We start from the raw sequence: 18,760 nt of genomic DNA on the forward strand, positions 1-18,760 counted from the left end.
CCGAAAAGACTGTCAATTCACTAACAGAAACTGTCCCTCATCACAGTTGTCCCCCTTCTCAAAATACACAGATCCAAATGCTCTAATGGCAGCTACGATCTTCAATTTGAATCTCAACAGAAAGTAATTAGGGACCACAACAAGTAAATTCTATTCCATGAGTTCTGTCGCCAAGATAGCACTGAATTTTTCTTTTCTTTTGGAGACAGGGTCACTCTGTCACACAGGCTGGAGTACCGTGGCACAATCATGGCTCACCACAGCCTCAATCTCCTGGGCTCAGGTGATCCATCTCGGCCTCCCGAGTAGCTGGGACTACAGGTGCATGCTACCACACCTGCCTAACTTTTGTATTTTTGGTAGAGACAGGGTTTTGCCACAATGCCCAGGCTAGAGGACTGAATTTTTCTTCACGTATATACCAGCATAGGAGACATTGATTGAATTATCCATTCAAAAGCACAGTTATTCTAAGATGACTATTAAATATTACCTCTGAAAAGACAGAATTATAGGCCGGGCGCGGTGGCTCACGCCTGTAATCCCAGCACTTTGGGAGGCCGAGGCGGGTGGATCACAAGGTCAAGAGATCGAGACCATCCTGGTCAACACGGTGAAACCCCGTCTCTACTAAAACTACAAAAAAAATTAGCTGGGCATGGTGGCGCGTGTCTGTAATCCCAGCTACTCAGGAGGCTGAGGCAGGAGAATTGCCTGAACCCAGGAGGCGGAGGTTGCGGTGAGCCGAGATCGCGCCATTGCACTCCAGCCTGGGTAACAAGAGCGAAACTCCATCTCAAAAAACAAACAAACAAACAAAAAAAACAAAAAAAAAAAACCCACAAAAAAAACCAAAAAGACAGAATTATAAAGCCACCTCTTGAAAGGCCCCAGAGGAAGGGTACACATGTACAATGCACACCGGACCCAAAGCCCCTCTGACATAATGCTCCTATATGTTAACATGCAGTGAGATGAACAAGGCTGTACCTTTGCTGCAGTCATTGATGGCCATTTCTTTCTTGTCCTAAAAGGAAAAACAGTATTAATATGTGTTGCCCTGAGATACAGAATGCTTTTCAAATAAATTACACAAAAACCTGAGTGTTACTTCCAAGACAAAATTCAAAATTAACATGGGGATGGCTCTGATCTGAAAGCCTGGTGGTAACACATTACTCAAGTTGCTTCTTTCTGAGAGTATCTTTAAAGATTGTTCTAAATGACCTATTACATTTGCAAGACACTTTACATTACAAAGCTGACAATGAGAAACTCTGTGACCTAAACAGGGCAAATGACTGACATCTGAATAACTGAATTACCCTCCTTTCTCATACCCCAAAGCGGTATCTTTCAGAAAGTATACAGATGCTCCGTCTACAAGCACACAGTGTGGCTTGTCATGTAGTCTCAGATATAAACCTTAATTCATTTACTGATCAAACAAAAATACAAAACGGCTAATCAAACAAAATATCTAACTAATTGCACTTTCTGATTCTAGAAGCATGACATAGCGGAAAGAACCCTGGATGTCCAAGAACTGAATTCTGGTCCTGGCTCTGACAGTAACCTGCTCCTTAACATTGCCCATGCTACTTTCCTTCTCTAGGCCTCAGTTTGTCTCATCTAAAATAGGGGTAGGCTGAACTGGATGTTACATAAGATGCCTTGCAGCTCTAAAATGTCCATTTTCCTGAAATTAGAAATTTTTATATTACAGAAATGTTATTTCAAATAAGTGTTCAATATTCTCACAATGCCTACTGTAGCAAATACTAAATATTTTGCTGAATATTTCGGAGCAATGTCAACTAAATTGTTTCAGGATTCAATCAAAAGCAGTTTCAGGGCCAGGTGCAGCGGCTCACACCTATAATCCTAGCATTTTAGGGGACTGAGGTGGGCGGATCACCAGAGGTCAGGAGTTCGAGACCAGCCTGGCCAACATGGTGAAACCCTGTCTCTACTAAGAATACAAAAATTATCTGTGTGTGGTGGTGGTGCCTGTAAGCCCAGCTACTTGGGAGGCTGGGGCAGGAGAACCACTTGCAACAAGGAGAAGGAGATTGCAGTGGGCCGAGATAACGCCACTGCAGTCAAGCCAGGACAACAGAGCAAGACTCTGTCTCAGAAAAAAAAAAAAGTTACAGGATGAGGAGTGATGACTTAATGAGTATGGGGTATCCTTTTAGGATGACGGAAAAGTTCTGGAACTAGACAGTGGTGTTGGGTGTATAACACTGTGAAGGTATTTTAATCCACTGAATTGTATACAGACACGCACTGTATAATGATGTTTCAGTCAATGATAGACTGCATATAAAACAGCAGTCCCACGGGAGTATAATGGCGATGACAAATTCCTATCACATAATGACACAGCAGCCGTCATAACATCATGGTGTAACCTACTATTCAGGTGTTTGTGTAATGCTGGGGTAAACAAACCTACCACACTGCAAGTTACGTGCAAGTATAACATAGGCCGGGTGCAGTGGCTCACGCCTGTAATCCCAGCACTTTGGGTGGATCACCTGAGGTCAGGAGTTCAAGATCAGCCTGGCCAACATGGTAAAAGCCCATCTCTACTAAAACTACAAAAATTAGCCGGGCATGGTGGTGCATGCCTGTAGTCCCAGCTACTCAGGAGGCTGAGGCACGAGAATCACTTGAACCCAGGAGGCAGAGAGATTGCAGTGAGCCAAGATCATGCCACTGCACTCCAGTCTGGGTGACAGCACGAGACTCCATCTCAAAGAAAAAAAAAAAAAAAAAAGCACAACACATACATACTTGATAATAAATGGCTGTTACTGGTTTCTGTATTTACTATACAGTATTTTTTATGTTAGAGTGCACTCCTTCTACTAAAAAAAAGTTAACTGTTAAACAGCCTCAGGCAGGTCCTATAGAAAACATTCTAGAAGAGGGCATTGTTATAATAGGAGATGACAGGTTGAGTCGCCCTTGAAAACCTTCCAGTGGCACTAGGTGTGGAGGTGGAAGACAGTGATACTGCTGCTCCTGACCCTGTGTAGGCCTAGGCTACTGCGTGTATTTGTATCTCAGTTTTCAACAAAAAAATCTAAAAAGAAAAAAAAAAAAAAAACAACTTTATTTTTATTTATTTTTTTGAGATGGAGTTTCACTCTTTGTTGCCCAGGATGGAGTGCAGTGGTGCGATCTTGGCTCATCGCAATCTCTGCTTCCCGGGTTCAAGCAATTCTTCTGTTTCAGCCTCCCAAGTAGCTGGGATTATAGGCGCCCGCCACCATGCCCGGCTAATTTTTTTATTTTTAGTAGAGACAGGGTTTGACCATGTTGGCCAGGCTGGTCTCCAACTCCTGACCTCAGGTGATTCACCCACTTTGGCCTCCCAAAGTGCTGGGATTACAGGCGTGAGTCACTAAGCCTGGCCCAAATCCAACTATCTAACTTTAGTACCATTATGGTATAAAATAAATATATTTGTACTCTTACCGATTCCACATTCACTTTTTTATACTAAAGGTTCTCAATCCTTTGGAAATACACAATGCTTTTAAAAGTTCCCTGACACCCATTTTGCATTTAAGGGTACTTTTTTTTTTTGAGATGGAGCTTTGCTCTTGTTGCCCTGGCTGGAGTGCAATGGCACGATCTTGGCTCACCGAAACCTCCCGGGTTCAAGTGATTCTTCTGCCTCAGCTCCCTGAGTAGCTGGGATTACAGGCCACCATGCCTGGCTAATTTTGTTTAGTAGAGACAGGTTTCTCCATGTTGGTCAGGCTGGTCTTGAACTCCTCAGCTCAGGTGATCTACCCGCCTCAGCCTCCCAAAGTGCTGGGATTAGAGGTGCGAGCCACTGCACCCGGCCTTAAGAGTGCCTTTTATCCCAATGGTTGGACATTTCTCCCAGTGTCCATACTTCAAATAGAAAAATCAGAATCCTAGGAATAACCATTTTTATAGATGGTTTAAAGCCCAGAGTTTTCACCAGTGTTTCCCTGTGCCTTTGCATGTTTATATAGAATCCCAGCGGCCTAAAACGAGCATCTAGTTCTATTCTAGGATATGTACTACTTGGCTCATTGCTTCATTAACCTGCCCTAGTTTAGCAAAAAATTTGCCACCCCTCCTTTCATGAAAGTATTCACTCAGCTACTTTAATGGGGAATGTTAACAGTAATCTGACTCAAGTTTTTCAAAATATTTTCTATACTCCCTGTGGCCTTTACATGAGGGAAATATATGGGCAGGAAAAGGGAAGCAGCAATCTCTTTGCTAGTTTTTGGAGAGAAACTGTGGTATGAAAAGACTGCAAGTCCATGTGCTTTTTAAAAAGAAAATGTCAAAGATTCATACCTGCTTCATCCTTGCTGCAGCTCTATTTGAAAATAGAATCGACCTGTCCTTTTGGAAGCAGGATGGGCATATTTCGAGGGCTCGACTATAAGAACTTTCAGCTTCTATATAATCTGAGGATGATAAGATAAAGAATGAGTGGTCATTATGATTTTATTCCTGTTACTACTGTATTCCACAGGATCTCAGAAGGAGTTTTCCATTCATAGATGAAGGTTTTGAGTTAAATGATGGTCACAGTCTATTAAGTTTTGGGCAGTAAAAATAACTTCCTCCTTTCTTCTCTCTTTAAAGGAACACTGTTTGCTTGTGCCAATCTACAGGCTGTGCTTGGTAAACTGACAGCTGAACATGCTGTCAGTGACAAGCCCTCAATACTCAGGAGTCCCGGCATTCCCTAAATGTTCAGTTTTCATTTGGCTGGGCAATTGAGAAAGGAGTTTTCAAAGGAGGTTAGAGAACTGGATAGATGAAAGAGATTAAACTCTGGGATCCATGGCCTGAGACAAAGAAAAAATTATACGTATTTGTTTTCATTGAAACTACTGTCCTTTCATACAGTCAGCCTGGCTAAAACCGCATCCATCAAAAGTTTGAAGAGACATTTGATAGAGCTAAAAGCAACGATATAAAAATCAATACTTAAATCAAGACCTTAAAAGAGAAAATATATAAATATATAAATTTATATATTCATTGTTACATGCATAATTATGGTCAGGAAAGTAACAGAAAATTGCCTATATACTCCTTTCTCAGGTTTGAAATATTTACTATTAACATACAAAAAATATGCTTTCAAAATTAGAAGCATTTGTTCTATTAGAAAAAAAATTATTAATGATTACTAAACCAGGATGTAAGAAAAAAAATTTTAAATCTGAAATCAGGTAATTAGGGTAACTTTTGGAAAACAAAAAAACAAACAAAAAAACCCTGAAAATAACTAAGGGAAAATGTTAACACTCCTAGATTTCTGAAGCATATAGACTTTAAGATGTGACAGAAGACTTAAATGATCAGAACGAACCCCACCAACTCATTTCTAAGCAAATGTAAGAATTGCAGAAGGACATGAAGAATCTCTCTCTACTTAAGACATCCAAAGAAAATGGCACATGAAAGAGCAACCCTTCTGAAGCAGTTTGGAGAATTTAAAAAAAGAAAAGAAGGCTGGGCACAGGGCTCACATCTGTAATCCCAGAACTTTGGGAGGCTGAGGCAGGTGGATCACAAAGTCAGGGGATCGAGACCATCCTGGCCAACATGGTGAAACCCCATCTCTACTAAAAATACAAAAATTAGCTGGGCATGGCCATGCCTGTAATCCCAACTATTCAGGAGGCTGAGGCAGAAGAATCACCTGAACCAGGGAGTCGGAGATGGCAGTGAGCTGAGAATGGCCACCGCATTCCACCTGGTGACAGAGCGAGACTCGGTCTCAAAAAAAAAAAAAAAAAAAAGTAACCAAAGGACAGGCAACCCTAGGCCACACCAGAGCAGTCCAAGGAGTGGGGACCATGGTTTTTACAGCAATGCAGCACACAGCCTTTTGACATTCCAGGTTAGTATTTTCCAAAGCAAGAGCTAAAGAGTTTTACCCCTGATTCTAGATTAACAGATAGTGAATTACAGAAAGACCATGCACATGCCAAGAGACAAATGGTAATTTGTCACCATCAGATGAATAATTTGGCCTAGTAAAAAACCCAAAATGCCAAGGTACTGGGAAGCAATGCTGTATTGTGAAGTCTGGTTTTGCTAGTTGTTTCCAAATGTTCTTTGGGGTTTCTTCACAGGCTCTACGACAGGATGAGGTATCAAGATGACCAGATTATCAGTGCTGAAAGTTATTTTACCTCCTTTCTTAAACTGTTCATTTCCCTCCTCCTTTAGTCTAGTGCTCTCTTCTCTTCTTTTCTGAAAGAGATCGGAGAATTACATAATTTCTCACAATATTATTGTAAGTGAACAAAAAGGTCGGCTTTCTTTACACACAAGTCCATTTAAAAGGCAATAGTCTGACTTTTAAGAAGTGGATCAGTTTCACCTAAACCTTGCACAGTGACAGAGAAAAAACATACGACCATTGGGCTAGTTATCAATTGCATTCTTGATGTTTAAAACAAAGAACAGTTTTCTTGGCATGTTCTTTGCTTTCTATGTTTCTTCTATCTTTTGCATGGAATGATAATTCTATTATCACTTAATATCTACTTACTCAGAAATGAAACTAAATAACATACCCACTGGTGTGCATACCAGTGTAAATTCAAATTTTAACTTCTACTACTTACTAGTTATGTGACTTCGGACAAGTTTCAGAATATTCCTGAGCCTCAGTCTCTTCATTTCAAAAATGAAGCTTTAATAGTTTTATGGACTACTGTTTAATGGATTAATATATGTAAAGCTGCCCATACAGTGACTAGTAAATAAGGGCTCAATAAATAAGCTATTATTTTCTGTGAAATAAGTACTTTAATCCTTATAGCTATAAGAACCCTTCATGGTTTGTGTCATGAAGGAGACATAGTATGCTGGGAGAGCACATTCGTGGGGACAATACCGTTAGCAGGTTAACACGTGAAAATGTGAAGAAACCTAAATAAATAAGTCTTTCTTTTCTTAGCTCTTCAAACAACTCAGAAACTTGCACAGATGGTTAAAAACTCACCAAACACAAAGGATGAGAGAATGTTATTCTGCAAAGCAAAGCAGACACGTGCTGAGTGTGTGCACTTTCTTCTGGAACATCTTAACAATATTAATTGGCACAAGCCAAACAAGCAGAACAGTCTGTCTGCCTGACACCTTTTCACAGTGTTTTAAAACAAAAACAACAGAAACCGCCAAAACAGAGAATACCCCAAAGTTCCTTTCTTTTTTTTTTGGGGGGGAGGGGAGCTTTCTTCCTTCTTGAAGCTTCTGATTAAGTAATTTCAAAGGGAGGAAATAAATTAGCAGGGAATTTCATATACAGGAGAAGCCTGGAATCTAAACAATTGGTCCTTTTAACATTAGAAACTGATATGTTTTGTGTCCCTACCCAACTATCCCCATGGGTCAAGGGAGGGACCTGGTCAGAGGTGATTGAATCATGGGGGCAGTTCCCCCACGCTGTTCTCGTGACAGTGAGTTCACTCTCACCAGAGCTGATGGTTTTCAAAAGTGCCACACTTTAAAACAATTGGCTTCCCTTCACTTTCTGCCATGATTGTAAGTTTCCTGAGGCCTCTGGAGCCATGTGGAACTGTGGGTCAATTAAACCTCTTTTGTTTATAAATCACCCAGTCTCAGACAATTCTTTCTTTCTTTTTTTTTTTTTTTTGAGACAGACAGAGTCTTGCTCTTGTTGCCCAGCCTGAAGTGCAGTGGTGTGATCTTGGCTTACTGCAACCTCCACCTCTTGGGTTCAAGCAATTCTCCTGCCTCAGCCTCCTGAGTATCTGGGATTACAGGCATGTGCCACCATGCCCAGCCAATTTTTGTATTTTTAGTAGAGACGGGGTTTCTCCATGTTGGACAGGTCTCGAACTCTCGACCTCAGGTGATCCGTCCACCCTGGACTCCTAAAGTGCTGGGATTACAGGTGTGAGTCAACACGCCTGGCCACAGCCAATTCTTAACAGCAGTGTGAAAATGGACTAATACAGAAACGAAAGTAAAAATATTCTTTCTTTGGAAAAGAGTTGTCAATATTCTATTGATGAGACCAAGGTATTTCCCAAATGTCTTAATATTACACTGTGGATTAAACAGAGCACTTAATTTTTTTTTTTTAGAATCTCAATAAAGAAACTAAAAGGTAAGTACTATGTGCCAGACACACAGCAGGCACAAGTAACAATTCATTTTAAGATATAACATATCTGAGGGAATAGCTATTCTAAAGGAATTTAGAAAAAATAAAATATAAGAATATGGCCATATTTACCTAGTACTACTCATAAGAAAGATGCTTGGATTGTAATGATCTCTACTGTATTGATTATGATTACTGGATGCAAGCAAAAGACTACCTTAAGCAAAACATTTTAGGGGGCAGGTTTACTGGAAAGATATCAGTGCTCACAGAATCAATGGGAGGCTTAAAGGAGGCTTGGAAAGCAGGTAGAACTCGGCTGGGTGCGGTGGCTCACGCCTGTAATCCCAGCGCTTTGGGAAGCTGAGGTGGGCAGATCATGAAGTCAAGAGATCAAGACCATCCTGGCTAACACGGTGAAACCCCATCTCTACTAAGAACACACACAAAATTAGCTGGGTGTGCTGGCGTGTGCCTGCAGTCCCAGCTACTCGGGAGACTGAGACAGGAAATTGCTTAACCCCAGGAGGCAGAGGTTGCAGCGAGCCGAGATCATGCCACTGCACTCCAGCCTGGCAACAGAGCAAGATTCCGTCTCAAGAAAAGAAAAAGAAAAAGAAAAAGAAAAAAAAGGAAGGAAAGGAAAGGAAAAGGAAAAGGAAAAGGAAAAGGAAAAGGAAAGGAAAGGAAAAGGAAAAGGAAAAGGAAAGGAAAAGGAAAAGGAAAAGGAAAAGGAAAGGAAAGAAAAGAAAAAAGCAAGCAAGCAGGTAAAACTCAAGGACACTCTGTTAAGAATGCTTGAGTGTCTTCCAGTGAAAGAATTGCCAGGACAGGGCTGCAATGATAGCAAATCAACTCCAACCATTCCATCATCTTTGCTTCATTCAATCTAGATTCAAGGTCTTGGTCAGAAGCATCTAATATACCAAGCACAGGTCACAAGCCTTGGTTGTCAGAGGATGAAGTGAGAGACATGGGGTACTGCCACTCAACAAGATTATAACACAAGAGAATTCCTTCAAATAGGAAGGGGTGTTGGAAACCAAGACAACATAACAAATTCAGTTAACAGTTGTTTTAAAAACACATTCTTTAGAGAGGGGTTAACTCGTCAAGTTACTAAAGTTTAATGCCCATCCTTTAAGAATTTCAATTTCTTTAGCATTAACTGTAAATCTCAAGCTACTCTCTGATCTATAATCTTCTCTTCAGAGCCAACTCATTAGGAATGTTCTGTGAACACAGATGAATCACTCAGACTGCCAGATCGGGCTCTTGTAAAGTAAGTGTGTGTGTGTGTTCATGTTTTAAGAGACCAATCATTCTTTGGTAAATTTATAACATCAAGTTCCCAATGGGCAAAGTCAAGACTCAAGTATCCAGAAAGGAATTGGTGATAAGGGCCAGCATGAGCAGCCAGCTTGAGAAATACTTTATTTTCAGAGACAGGGTCTCCTTCTGTTGCTCAGGTTGGAGTGCAGTGGCACCATAAGAGTTTACTGTAACCTTGAACTCCTGGGCTCAAGCGATACTTCTGAGTAGCTGGGACTATAAGCACCACCGTTCCCGGGTAATTTTTTTCTATTTTTAGTAGAGATGGGGTCTTACTGTATTGGCCAGGCTAGTCTTAAATTCCTGGGCTCAAGCAATCTTCTCACCTCAGCCTCCCAGTGTGTGGGGATTACAGGTGTGAGCCAGTGTGCCCAGCACTCATCTTGCCTTTATAACTTGAAGGACTGAAAGTTGAACTAGCAAAGCAAAAGGCTCTAGAATGTAATTCTGAGGTTAACTATTCTTTTTTTTTTTTTTTTGAGACAGAGTCTCACTCCATCAGCCAGTCTGGGATGCAGTGGTGTTATCTTGGCTCATTGCAACCTCTGCCTCCCAGGTTTAAGCAATTCTCATGCCTCAACTTCCTGAGTAGCATGTGCCACCACACCCGGCTAATTTTTTCTATTTTTAGTAGAGATGGGGTTTCCCTATGTTGGTCAGGCTGGTCTTGAACTCCAGGCCTCAAGTGATCCGCCTGCCTCAGTCTCCCAAAGTTGTGGGATTACAGGTGTGAGCTGAGGCCAATTATTCTAAGTAAGGCATTCCATTGTTTGAACTGATAAATCACAACCCAGTGGCCCACGGAGTAGTAAACACTGAAAAAGAGCTGCCACTTCCTTCTCCACAGATTGTACAAATTAAAGAGTAATGCAATTATCAGTATCATTCTGAACATCTCCTTGGAAACAGCTAAAAATAGTACATTGAGGAGAAAGCTGAACTATTTCCCAGCTGTGCCAAGATAGAATTGATGATCCCAGTACAAAGACTGGATTTTTTTTCTGCTTAATATATTCTTTCTCCAAAGGATGACGGGCATATAGTACAATATTACTGGAATCCAAGGATAGATATGACAGTGTATAGGTCTTCTTTAGCGTGCTAAGTGCCAGCAACATTCACACATACATGAGCTGGCAGTGCTGATATTCTGTAGCACTATCAGGGAAAATCTTTCCAGGTTCTGTTCTATGAACAGAAGCTTCTAATGTGGTTAGAGCCCTCACACACCTCCACAATGCCTTTTAACACATTCCAGAGAGGCCTCACAGGGAAACATCCGATCTTGAATTTTACTTCCATAAAAATGGAAACCAAGAAATTTTATAGGACTCTTTACTCAGTATTCTTCTCCATCACTGAAAACTTAGGGGAAACAGTGACATTATCCTGCACTGTAAATCATCACAGGAATGCCAAGGAAAGCCCCAAATAGACAATGCTCTCAATGAATGGAGTTTATTTGAACAGTTACTATCACAATTGTAAACTTCTCAACTTGGTATTCAAAATTCATTACAACTATACCAGTATAGTGCTTCACTGCTAAAAATCTGCTGTCACATACATTAGCTCACTTGTTTTTCAAGACAATTCTGAGAGGTGAGCATGGTGGTCTTGACTCATTTTACAGATGAGAAAAAACAAGATTCAGAAATCTCTTGTTCACACTACGTCAAGTTTTTATTCCAACCTACTCAACTTATGCAACACATGTCCTCTCTGCTAGACAGTCTGGTCTCACTATCGTCTCTCAAAGCTTACCATGCTTATACTTCATTCCACTTGTTTGCTTATATGTCCCCACCTTGTCCTTCCATGGAATAACTCTTCCATATCCTCCTTCCAACTCCTCAACACCAAACTTTCTGTGGTTTTCAAAGTCTAGTACAAACTGTATCTCCTCCCTGGGGCCACTTTTCACTTCTTTTCCCACATGGTCTTTCTTTGAATGCAGACTGTACATACTGCTTTTAATTTTGTAATTCGATTCTGCCCTACAGATTGTTTTAAATTATAAAAACAATAAAAGCACAGCAAAAAATTTGGAGTGTTACTTAATGCTTAAATGGTTTCATGCGTTGTAGAGTGCTTTTTGGCCCTCAGATGTGGGCAGAAGAGGCTTCCGTCAATGCCCTCCTCTGGCTGGTCCTACCCATATCCCATATGGCCTTTTAAAACCATGCTCCAGGTACCGAGTTCTCTAGGATTTCTAGTTCAAGCCTCCCTAGCCTACTTGCAGGATTTGCATGGGCATTTTACCTGGGTTTATTCTCCCAAGGGTGAACTTACAGGTTTACATAATATTCCAGGTGTAGTATTCTGTACTTTACCTACCCTAGATCTGTCTGTATCTCAAAGAAGTCCTAGATAAATTTTTACTTATTTATTTATTTAAAGACAAAGTCTCGCTTTGCCACCCAGGCTAAAGAAATCATGGCTCACTGAGGCCTCAACCTCCTAGGCTCAAGTGATCCTTCTACCTCAGCTTCCCCAGTATTTGGGACCACACGTGCACACCACCACACCTGGCTAGTTTTTTTTTTTCTGGAGAGGTGGGGGTCTCACTATGTTGCCTAGGCTGGTCTTATACTCCTGGGCTCAAGTGATCCTCCCACCTTAGCCTCCCAAGGTACGGAGATTACAGGTGTGAGCCACCCCACTTGACTGGGTCTTGGATTCTTTTAGTGTGGAAGAATGTTTAGAAACAAAGATCTGGGTGTTAGTGTGTTCACTGTTACTAAGGTGTTACTGCTTTTAGACCCTCTCAGTGAAGAAACCCAGGAAATACATCTTAAACAAAATGAAATCCTTATGAGTCCAAAGAACACATACAAATGAAATCCAAAAATACAGGATTCTTCCTCACATTCCTCCAAAGTGAAAACTCTGGTTCTCAGAATAGCAACTTTATTAATTTGCTCTACCCTACAATAAATAAGAGTTTCAACACTGCTATAAATATCATTACCAACAATGAACCTAGTATGTAAAGTTCAAGGTTTTGGTGCAGTCAGAGTCTGTGTCCAAAGTTAATGGAATTATCTTTCCTATATAATCAATTCATTACGGTTATGCTAATTTGTTTCTGTTTAAGGTCAATTTTAAGGCTTAGTTTTTTCCTCATCCTTTCTGATTTAATTCTACTTTTTGAAAATAAAAAAATTATTTACACAGTTCAAAAATAGGTGGAATTTCTGATGTGCTGAAGTAAGGAGGTTGCCAAATCCTCTTCCCTAAAGCCAACTATAAAACTGGACAGGCCGGGAGCATTAGCTCGCACCTGTAATCCCAGTACTTTGGGAGGTTGAGGCGGGCAAACTACCTGAGTCAGGAGTTTGGACCATTCTGGGCAACATGGCAAAACCCTGTTTCTAGCCAAAAGCCAAAAATATAAGCCACGTGTGGTGGTGCACACCTGTGGTTTCAGCTACTCTGGAGGCTGAGGTAGGAGGATCGGCTGAGCAGGAAGCTGAAGCCATGATTGTGCCACTGCACTACGGCCTAGGCGACAGAGTGTGACCTTGTTGCAAACTAAAAATAAAAAGAATAAGTAAACTTGAAGTTGTATTTTAATAAATTATTCCATCTGAAGAATGAACAAAAAACAAAAAAGACTGAAGAAAAACAAACAGGGCCCTCTCGACACAAATGGAAGAACCAAAAGAAGGGAAGAGAAAAAAGAATGGAACAAATACTTGAAGAGATAAAGGCTAACTTTAAAATTTCAACAAAGATTATACATTTAGCAAAACTACCTCAAGATGAAGGCAAAATAAAGACTTTGACAGATGAACAAAGAGAATTCACTGCTATGAAATCTGCCTCACAAAACATACTAAAGTCCTTCAGGCTGGAGGAGATAACAGTACATGATCACTCAGAACCACAGAAGGAAATGAAGAACATCAGAAATGGTAAGACTCTAGTAGTATTTTTTCTCTTCTTCAATTTCTTTAAAAGACAAAAGATTATAAAAAGCAGTAATTATGACACTCAGTTGTTGGGTTTACAACATATCTTGATATGATGTACATGACAATGGTAGTTCAAAGTGGAGGACAGGACATGGAGCTATATTAAAGCAAAGCATCTATCAACATATTTCACGAAAATTAAGTAGTATTAAACTAAAGTAGGGCTGGGTGTGGTGGCTCCCACCAGTAATCTCAGCACTTTGGGAGGCCATGGCAGGTAGATCACTTGAGCTCAGGAGTTTGAGAACAGCTTAGGCAACACGGCCAAACCCTGTCTCTACAAAAAATACAAAAATTAGCTGCGTATGGTGGTGTGGGCCTGTAGTCCAGCTACTCAGGAGGCTGAGGTGGAAGGATCACCTGAGCCCAGGGAGGTGGAGGCTGCAGTGATCCACGATTGCTCCACTGTATTCCAGCCTGGCAACAGAATGAGATCCTGCCTCCACAAAGACAAAAACAAAAAAATCTCAAAAAACTATAAAGGTTTTTTAAAAACTAAAAATCCAAAGAAACTGTAACGTAGACTATAAAAAGATGCACATTATAATTCCTAAAGCAACCACTAAGAAGTAGCTAAAAAGCAAATATAGTTAATAAAATCCAAAGGATTAAAATGGCATGCAAAAAATTAATACAAAGAAAGGCAGCAAAAAAAGAATAAAGAACACATATGACTTGTAAAAAACAAATCAAATAGCTAATGTAAATCCAACCATATCAATAAGCAGATTAAATATGAATGTACTAAATAATCCAAATAACAGAGATTAGCACACTGGATTCAAGATTCAATTATATGCTGACTATAAGATGCATACTTTACATCCAAAGACATATACAGGTTGAAAGTGAAAGTATAAAAGAGATACTGTGCAAACAGCAATCTTAAGAGAAGTAGATGAAGTGCTATCAGACAAAATAGGCTTCAAGACAAAATGTATTACTGGAGACCAAAAAAGGGGATATTTTATAATGGTAAAAAGATCAACAAATCAGGAAAATGTAACAACTGTAAGTGTATGCATATCTAACAGCAGAACCACAAAATACATAAAGGAAAAACTGACAGAATTTGGAGGAGAAACAGACGATCCAACATCAGTTGAAGAGTTCAATACCCCAATATCAAAAATTGATTCAACAACTAGAAGTATAATGCATATGGAAAAACACATACAAATGTACACCTTAGTACACTGTTGCAGAATATACATCCACAAAATTACTATACAAATTAAATAAGATAGAGAACACTGCCAGAACCTCAGAAACTTCCGGTGTACTCCTTTCCAAATTCTCTCATCCCCACATCCCTAGCCAAACGCTCAATTTTTCTTTGTAAGGTAACTTGAAGGAGCTAAATAATTGAGGTTGTCATATTATCTATAACACTGTGGAATGAATGTATGCCTGCAATCTTGAAAAAAACAAGTATCTAAAAATGATTTTTAAGAGATCTTCAAAGTTCTGTTCTAGACCTGAAATATTTTATGGTCTATGCTCATTTAATTTGACTTAATAGCTATACTCAACAGTCCCTGATTGCTTTTATGTGCTAGTCATTTAATTCTTATGATCCCACTTCACGCCAAGTTAAATGATGGAGCTAGGACAGATCTAACATTTCCAAGTTCATGTTTTTAGGTGAGGTGGTGCACACCTATAGTCCCAAGTACTTGAGGGATAGAGGTGGGAGAATCACTTGAGTCCAGGAGTTGCATGGGCAACGAAGCTGGACCCTGTATTTTTGTTTTCGTTTTTGTTGTTTTTGTTTTTTGTTTTTTTGAGACGGAGTTTCACTCTTGTTACCCAGGCTGGAGTGCAATGGCGCGATCTCGGCTCACCGCAACCTCCACCTCCTGGGTTCAGGCAATTCTCCTGCCTCAGCCTCCTGAGTCGCTGGGATTACAGGCACGCGCCACCATGCCCAGCTAATGTTTTGTATTTTTAGTAGAGACGGGGTTTCACCATGTTGACCAGGATGGTCTCGATCTCTTGACCTCGTGATCCACCCACCTCGGCCTCCCAAAGTGCTGGGATTACAGGCTTGAGCCACCGCGCCCGGCGACCCTGTCTTTTAAACAAAACAACAAAGTTCATAGTCTGAACCACCCACAAGACCGTACCGTCTTTCACAGATGTGGAAATAATTGTTTGGAGGAAGTAGAACTGAGTAAGGCACAGAAACTGCTACAAAAAGGTGAACACAGAGCTTATATGTTTCATAGTCCTAAAGAAAAAGTCATTTCTAATTCCCTTGCTGTCAAGAACTAGGGCATTTGAAAAGAGGATGACACTGCTCCAAAACATGGTATTCAGTTCCAGGGCCCTGACCTATAGTCATTTTGAGACCTATGTTAAAAATAAATCTCAGTGGGTGTGGTGGATAACACCTATAATCCCAGCACTTCAGGAGGCCAAGGAGGGTGGATTGCTTGAGCTCAAGAGTTTGAGACCAGTCTGGGCAACATGGCAAAACCTTGTCTCTACTAGAAATACAAAAATTAGGCTGGGCACAGTGGCTCATGCCTGTAATCCCAGCACTTTAGGAGGCTGAGGCAGGTGGACTGCCTGAGGTCAGGAGTTCGAGACCAGCCTGGCCAACATGGTGAAACCCTGTCTGTACTAAAAATAGAAAAAAAAAAAAAAAAAAAAAAAAAATTAGCTGGGCATGGTGGTGGGTACCTGTAGTTCCAGCTTCTTGGGAGGGTGAGGCAGGAGAATGGCTTGAACTCAGGAGGTGGAGCTGAGATCATGCCACTGCGCTCCAGCCCGGGTGAAAGAGCAAGAAAACCACACACAAGAAAGTCCCCAACCTTCTGGCACTGCCATTGCTACTACTGATCCTGGAACTGCCACTGACATTTGGTTTCATGATTTGGCAAAGTACTGTCCTCTACCACCACAGGGGCCAGAGCTCTGCCTCCAAAGTGTCCTCCCTTCACAGGGCCAAAATTTGAAGGCCGGTTATTGTAGCTGCCAAAATCACTGTAGCTTCCATCACCTCTGAAATTGTTTCTATCATTACCAAATCCATTAGAGCCACTGCCACTGTATCTACAACTGCTGTTACCAGTAAAGCCACCATGACCAAAGTTTCACCCATGACCAAAGTTGTCATTCCCACCAAAACCAGTCCCACAACCATGACCAAAGTTTGCAGAACCTTGGCTGGATGAAGCACTAGCCATCTCCTGTGGCAACAGAACCTTCCTTACTTCACAGTTGTGGCCATTCATGGTATGGCATCTCCAAATGACAGTCTTATCCATGAAGCATGAAGTCATGGTTGCCAAGGTTACAAAAGCAAAGCCCCTCTTTCTGCCACTGCCTCAGTCACTCACGATTTAAATCACTTCAATTTTTCCATACTGTTCAAAATAATCTCTTAGGTGGTATTATTAAGTGTTTAACGCCACCAACAAGGATGCTTGTCACGGTTAAGTGGAAACCTGGTCTTTGAGATCTTGAGACAGCTCTCTGGTTTCACAGCTCTTCTATCCACCTTGTGTGGCCTTGCATTCAAGGCTGCATCCACCTTTTCCACAGTGGTGCAGGTGACACACCCAAAGCCCCTGGAGAGCTTGGTGTTTGGATCTCTCGTTACCACACAGACTGTGAACATTCTCCACTGTTCGAAATGGCTCCGCAGACTCCAATGGCTGTTTCAAAGCTCAACCCTCCTGTGTAGAGCTTCTGCAGCTGTTCAAGCCCTTCAGGAGACTCTTAGATATAATGACAGTGTGAGAGACTTTTAACAATGCTTTCTTGGTGGTGTCCACTGAGGGTCTTTGTTTTGATAAATGATGTCACCATAAACTCAGTTAGGTTTTAAATGATAATCTGACAAACAGGTAGAGAAGGTGAGTATTTGGAGTATAAGAGATACACTTCAACTTAGCTGCTATTAAAATTTAGCCAGATCACTATAACAAAGATGAACCTTTTTTTTTTTTTTTTTTGAGCTAGAGTCTTGCTCTGTCATGTAAGCTAGAGTGCAGCGTGGTGTGATCACGGCTCACTGTAGCGCTGACTTGCTGGATTCAAGTGATCCTCCTACCACCCCTCCTAAGTAGCTGGGACCACAAGTACATGCCACCACATCCAGGTAACTTTGTATTTTTTGTAGAGATAGGGTTTCACCATGTTGCCCAAGCTAATCTTAACTCCTGAGCTTAAGCAATCTACTAGCCTCGGCCTCCCAATTGTTAGGATTATAGGCATGAGCCACTATGCCTTTAAAAGATCAACTTTAAAAAATGATGCCGAACAACTTGGTAGTCATCTGGAAAAAGATGAAATTAGACCCATAGGTCACATCCTATACAAGAATAAAATCCAAACGAACTGGAAATCTAAATGTAGAAAGTAAAGTCATAAAAGTAATAGAAGAAAATATGAATTTCTCTTTAACCTCAGTATGAGAAATAACATTTTGACTTAAAATACAGAGATAGTGTAAGAATAGCAGTGTGATGGTTGATACCGAGTGTCAACCTGATTGGATTGAAGGATGCAAAGTATTGATCCTGGGTGTGTCTGTGAGAGTGTTGCCAAAGGAGATTAACATTTGAGTCAGTGGGCTGGGAAGGGCAGACTCACCCATAATCTGGTGGCCACAATCTAATCAGCTTCCAGAGAATAAAAAGCAGGCAGAAAGACGTGAAAAGGCGAGACTGGCCTCCCAGCCTACATCTTTCTCCCGTGCTGGATGCTTCCTGCACTCAAACAACAGACTCCAAGTTCTTCAGTTTTGGAACTCGGACTGGCTCTCCTTGCTCCTCAAGATTGCAGACAGCCTACTGTTGGACGTTGTGACTGTGTAAGTTAATACTTAATAAATTCCCCTTTATAAATATATATAAATATATACATCCTATTAGTTCTGTCCTCTAGGGAACCCTAACTAATACAAACAGATTAATAAATCTGACTACAGAAAAAAATTAAAAAAAATTATTTGTCCAACAAAACAAACACCCCACTGTAAACAAAGTCAAAAGACAACTGACATCAGACATATGTGTACATCAATGTTCATAACAGCATTAATGACAAGAGCCAAAAGGTGGAAGTGGCCCGAGTCTCCACATAGATGAATGAATAAACAAAATGTGGTGTATACATAAAATGGAATATTATTCTACTTAGGAAGGAATAAAATTCTCATATATGCTACAATATGGATGAACCTTGAAAACATGATGCTTAGTGAAATAAGCCAGATATAACAGGACACAGAAAATTCCACTTACATCAGCTACCTGAAGTAGTAAACTTTAGAGACAGAAAGAAA

General features: G+C 40.7%; 1 protein-coding gene across 3 annotated transcripts in view; it reads right to left on the reverse strand.

The window, feature by feature from the left end:
* Positions 1-18,760, reverse strand: part of TTC1 (tetratricopeptide repeat domain 1) — a 59,535-nt gene that overhangs the window by 22,545 nt on the left and 18,230 nt on the right. For all 3 annotated transcript variants that reach the window (XM_032259536.1, XM_032259535.1, XM_032259537.1), the window contains exons 3-5: positions 6,210-6,270; positions 4,351-4,463; positions 991-1,027 (exon numbers count right to left, since the gene is read on the reverse strand). In XM_032259536.1, coding sequence (XP_032115427.1) covers positions 991-1,027; positions 4,351-4,463; positions 6,210-6,270 — 211 coding nt within the window. The remainder of the gene's footprint in view (positions 1-990; positions 1,028-4,350; positions 4,464-6,209; positions 6,271-18,760) is intronic.

The sequence above is a fragment of the Sapajus apella genome, unplaced genomic scaffold (genome assembly GCF_009761245.1).
Source record: "Sapajus apella isolate SASKATOON/1434 unplaced genomic scaffold, GSC_monkey_1.0 scaffold110, whole genome shotgun sequence".
NCBI classification, from domain to species: domain Eukaryota; kingdom Metazoa; phylum Chordata; class Mammalia; order Primates; family Cebidae; genus Sapajus; species Sapajus apella.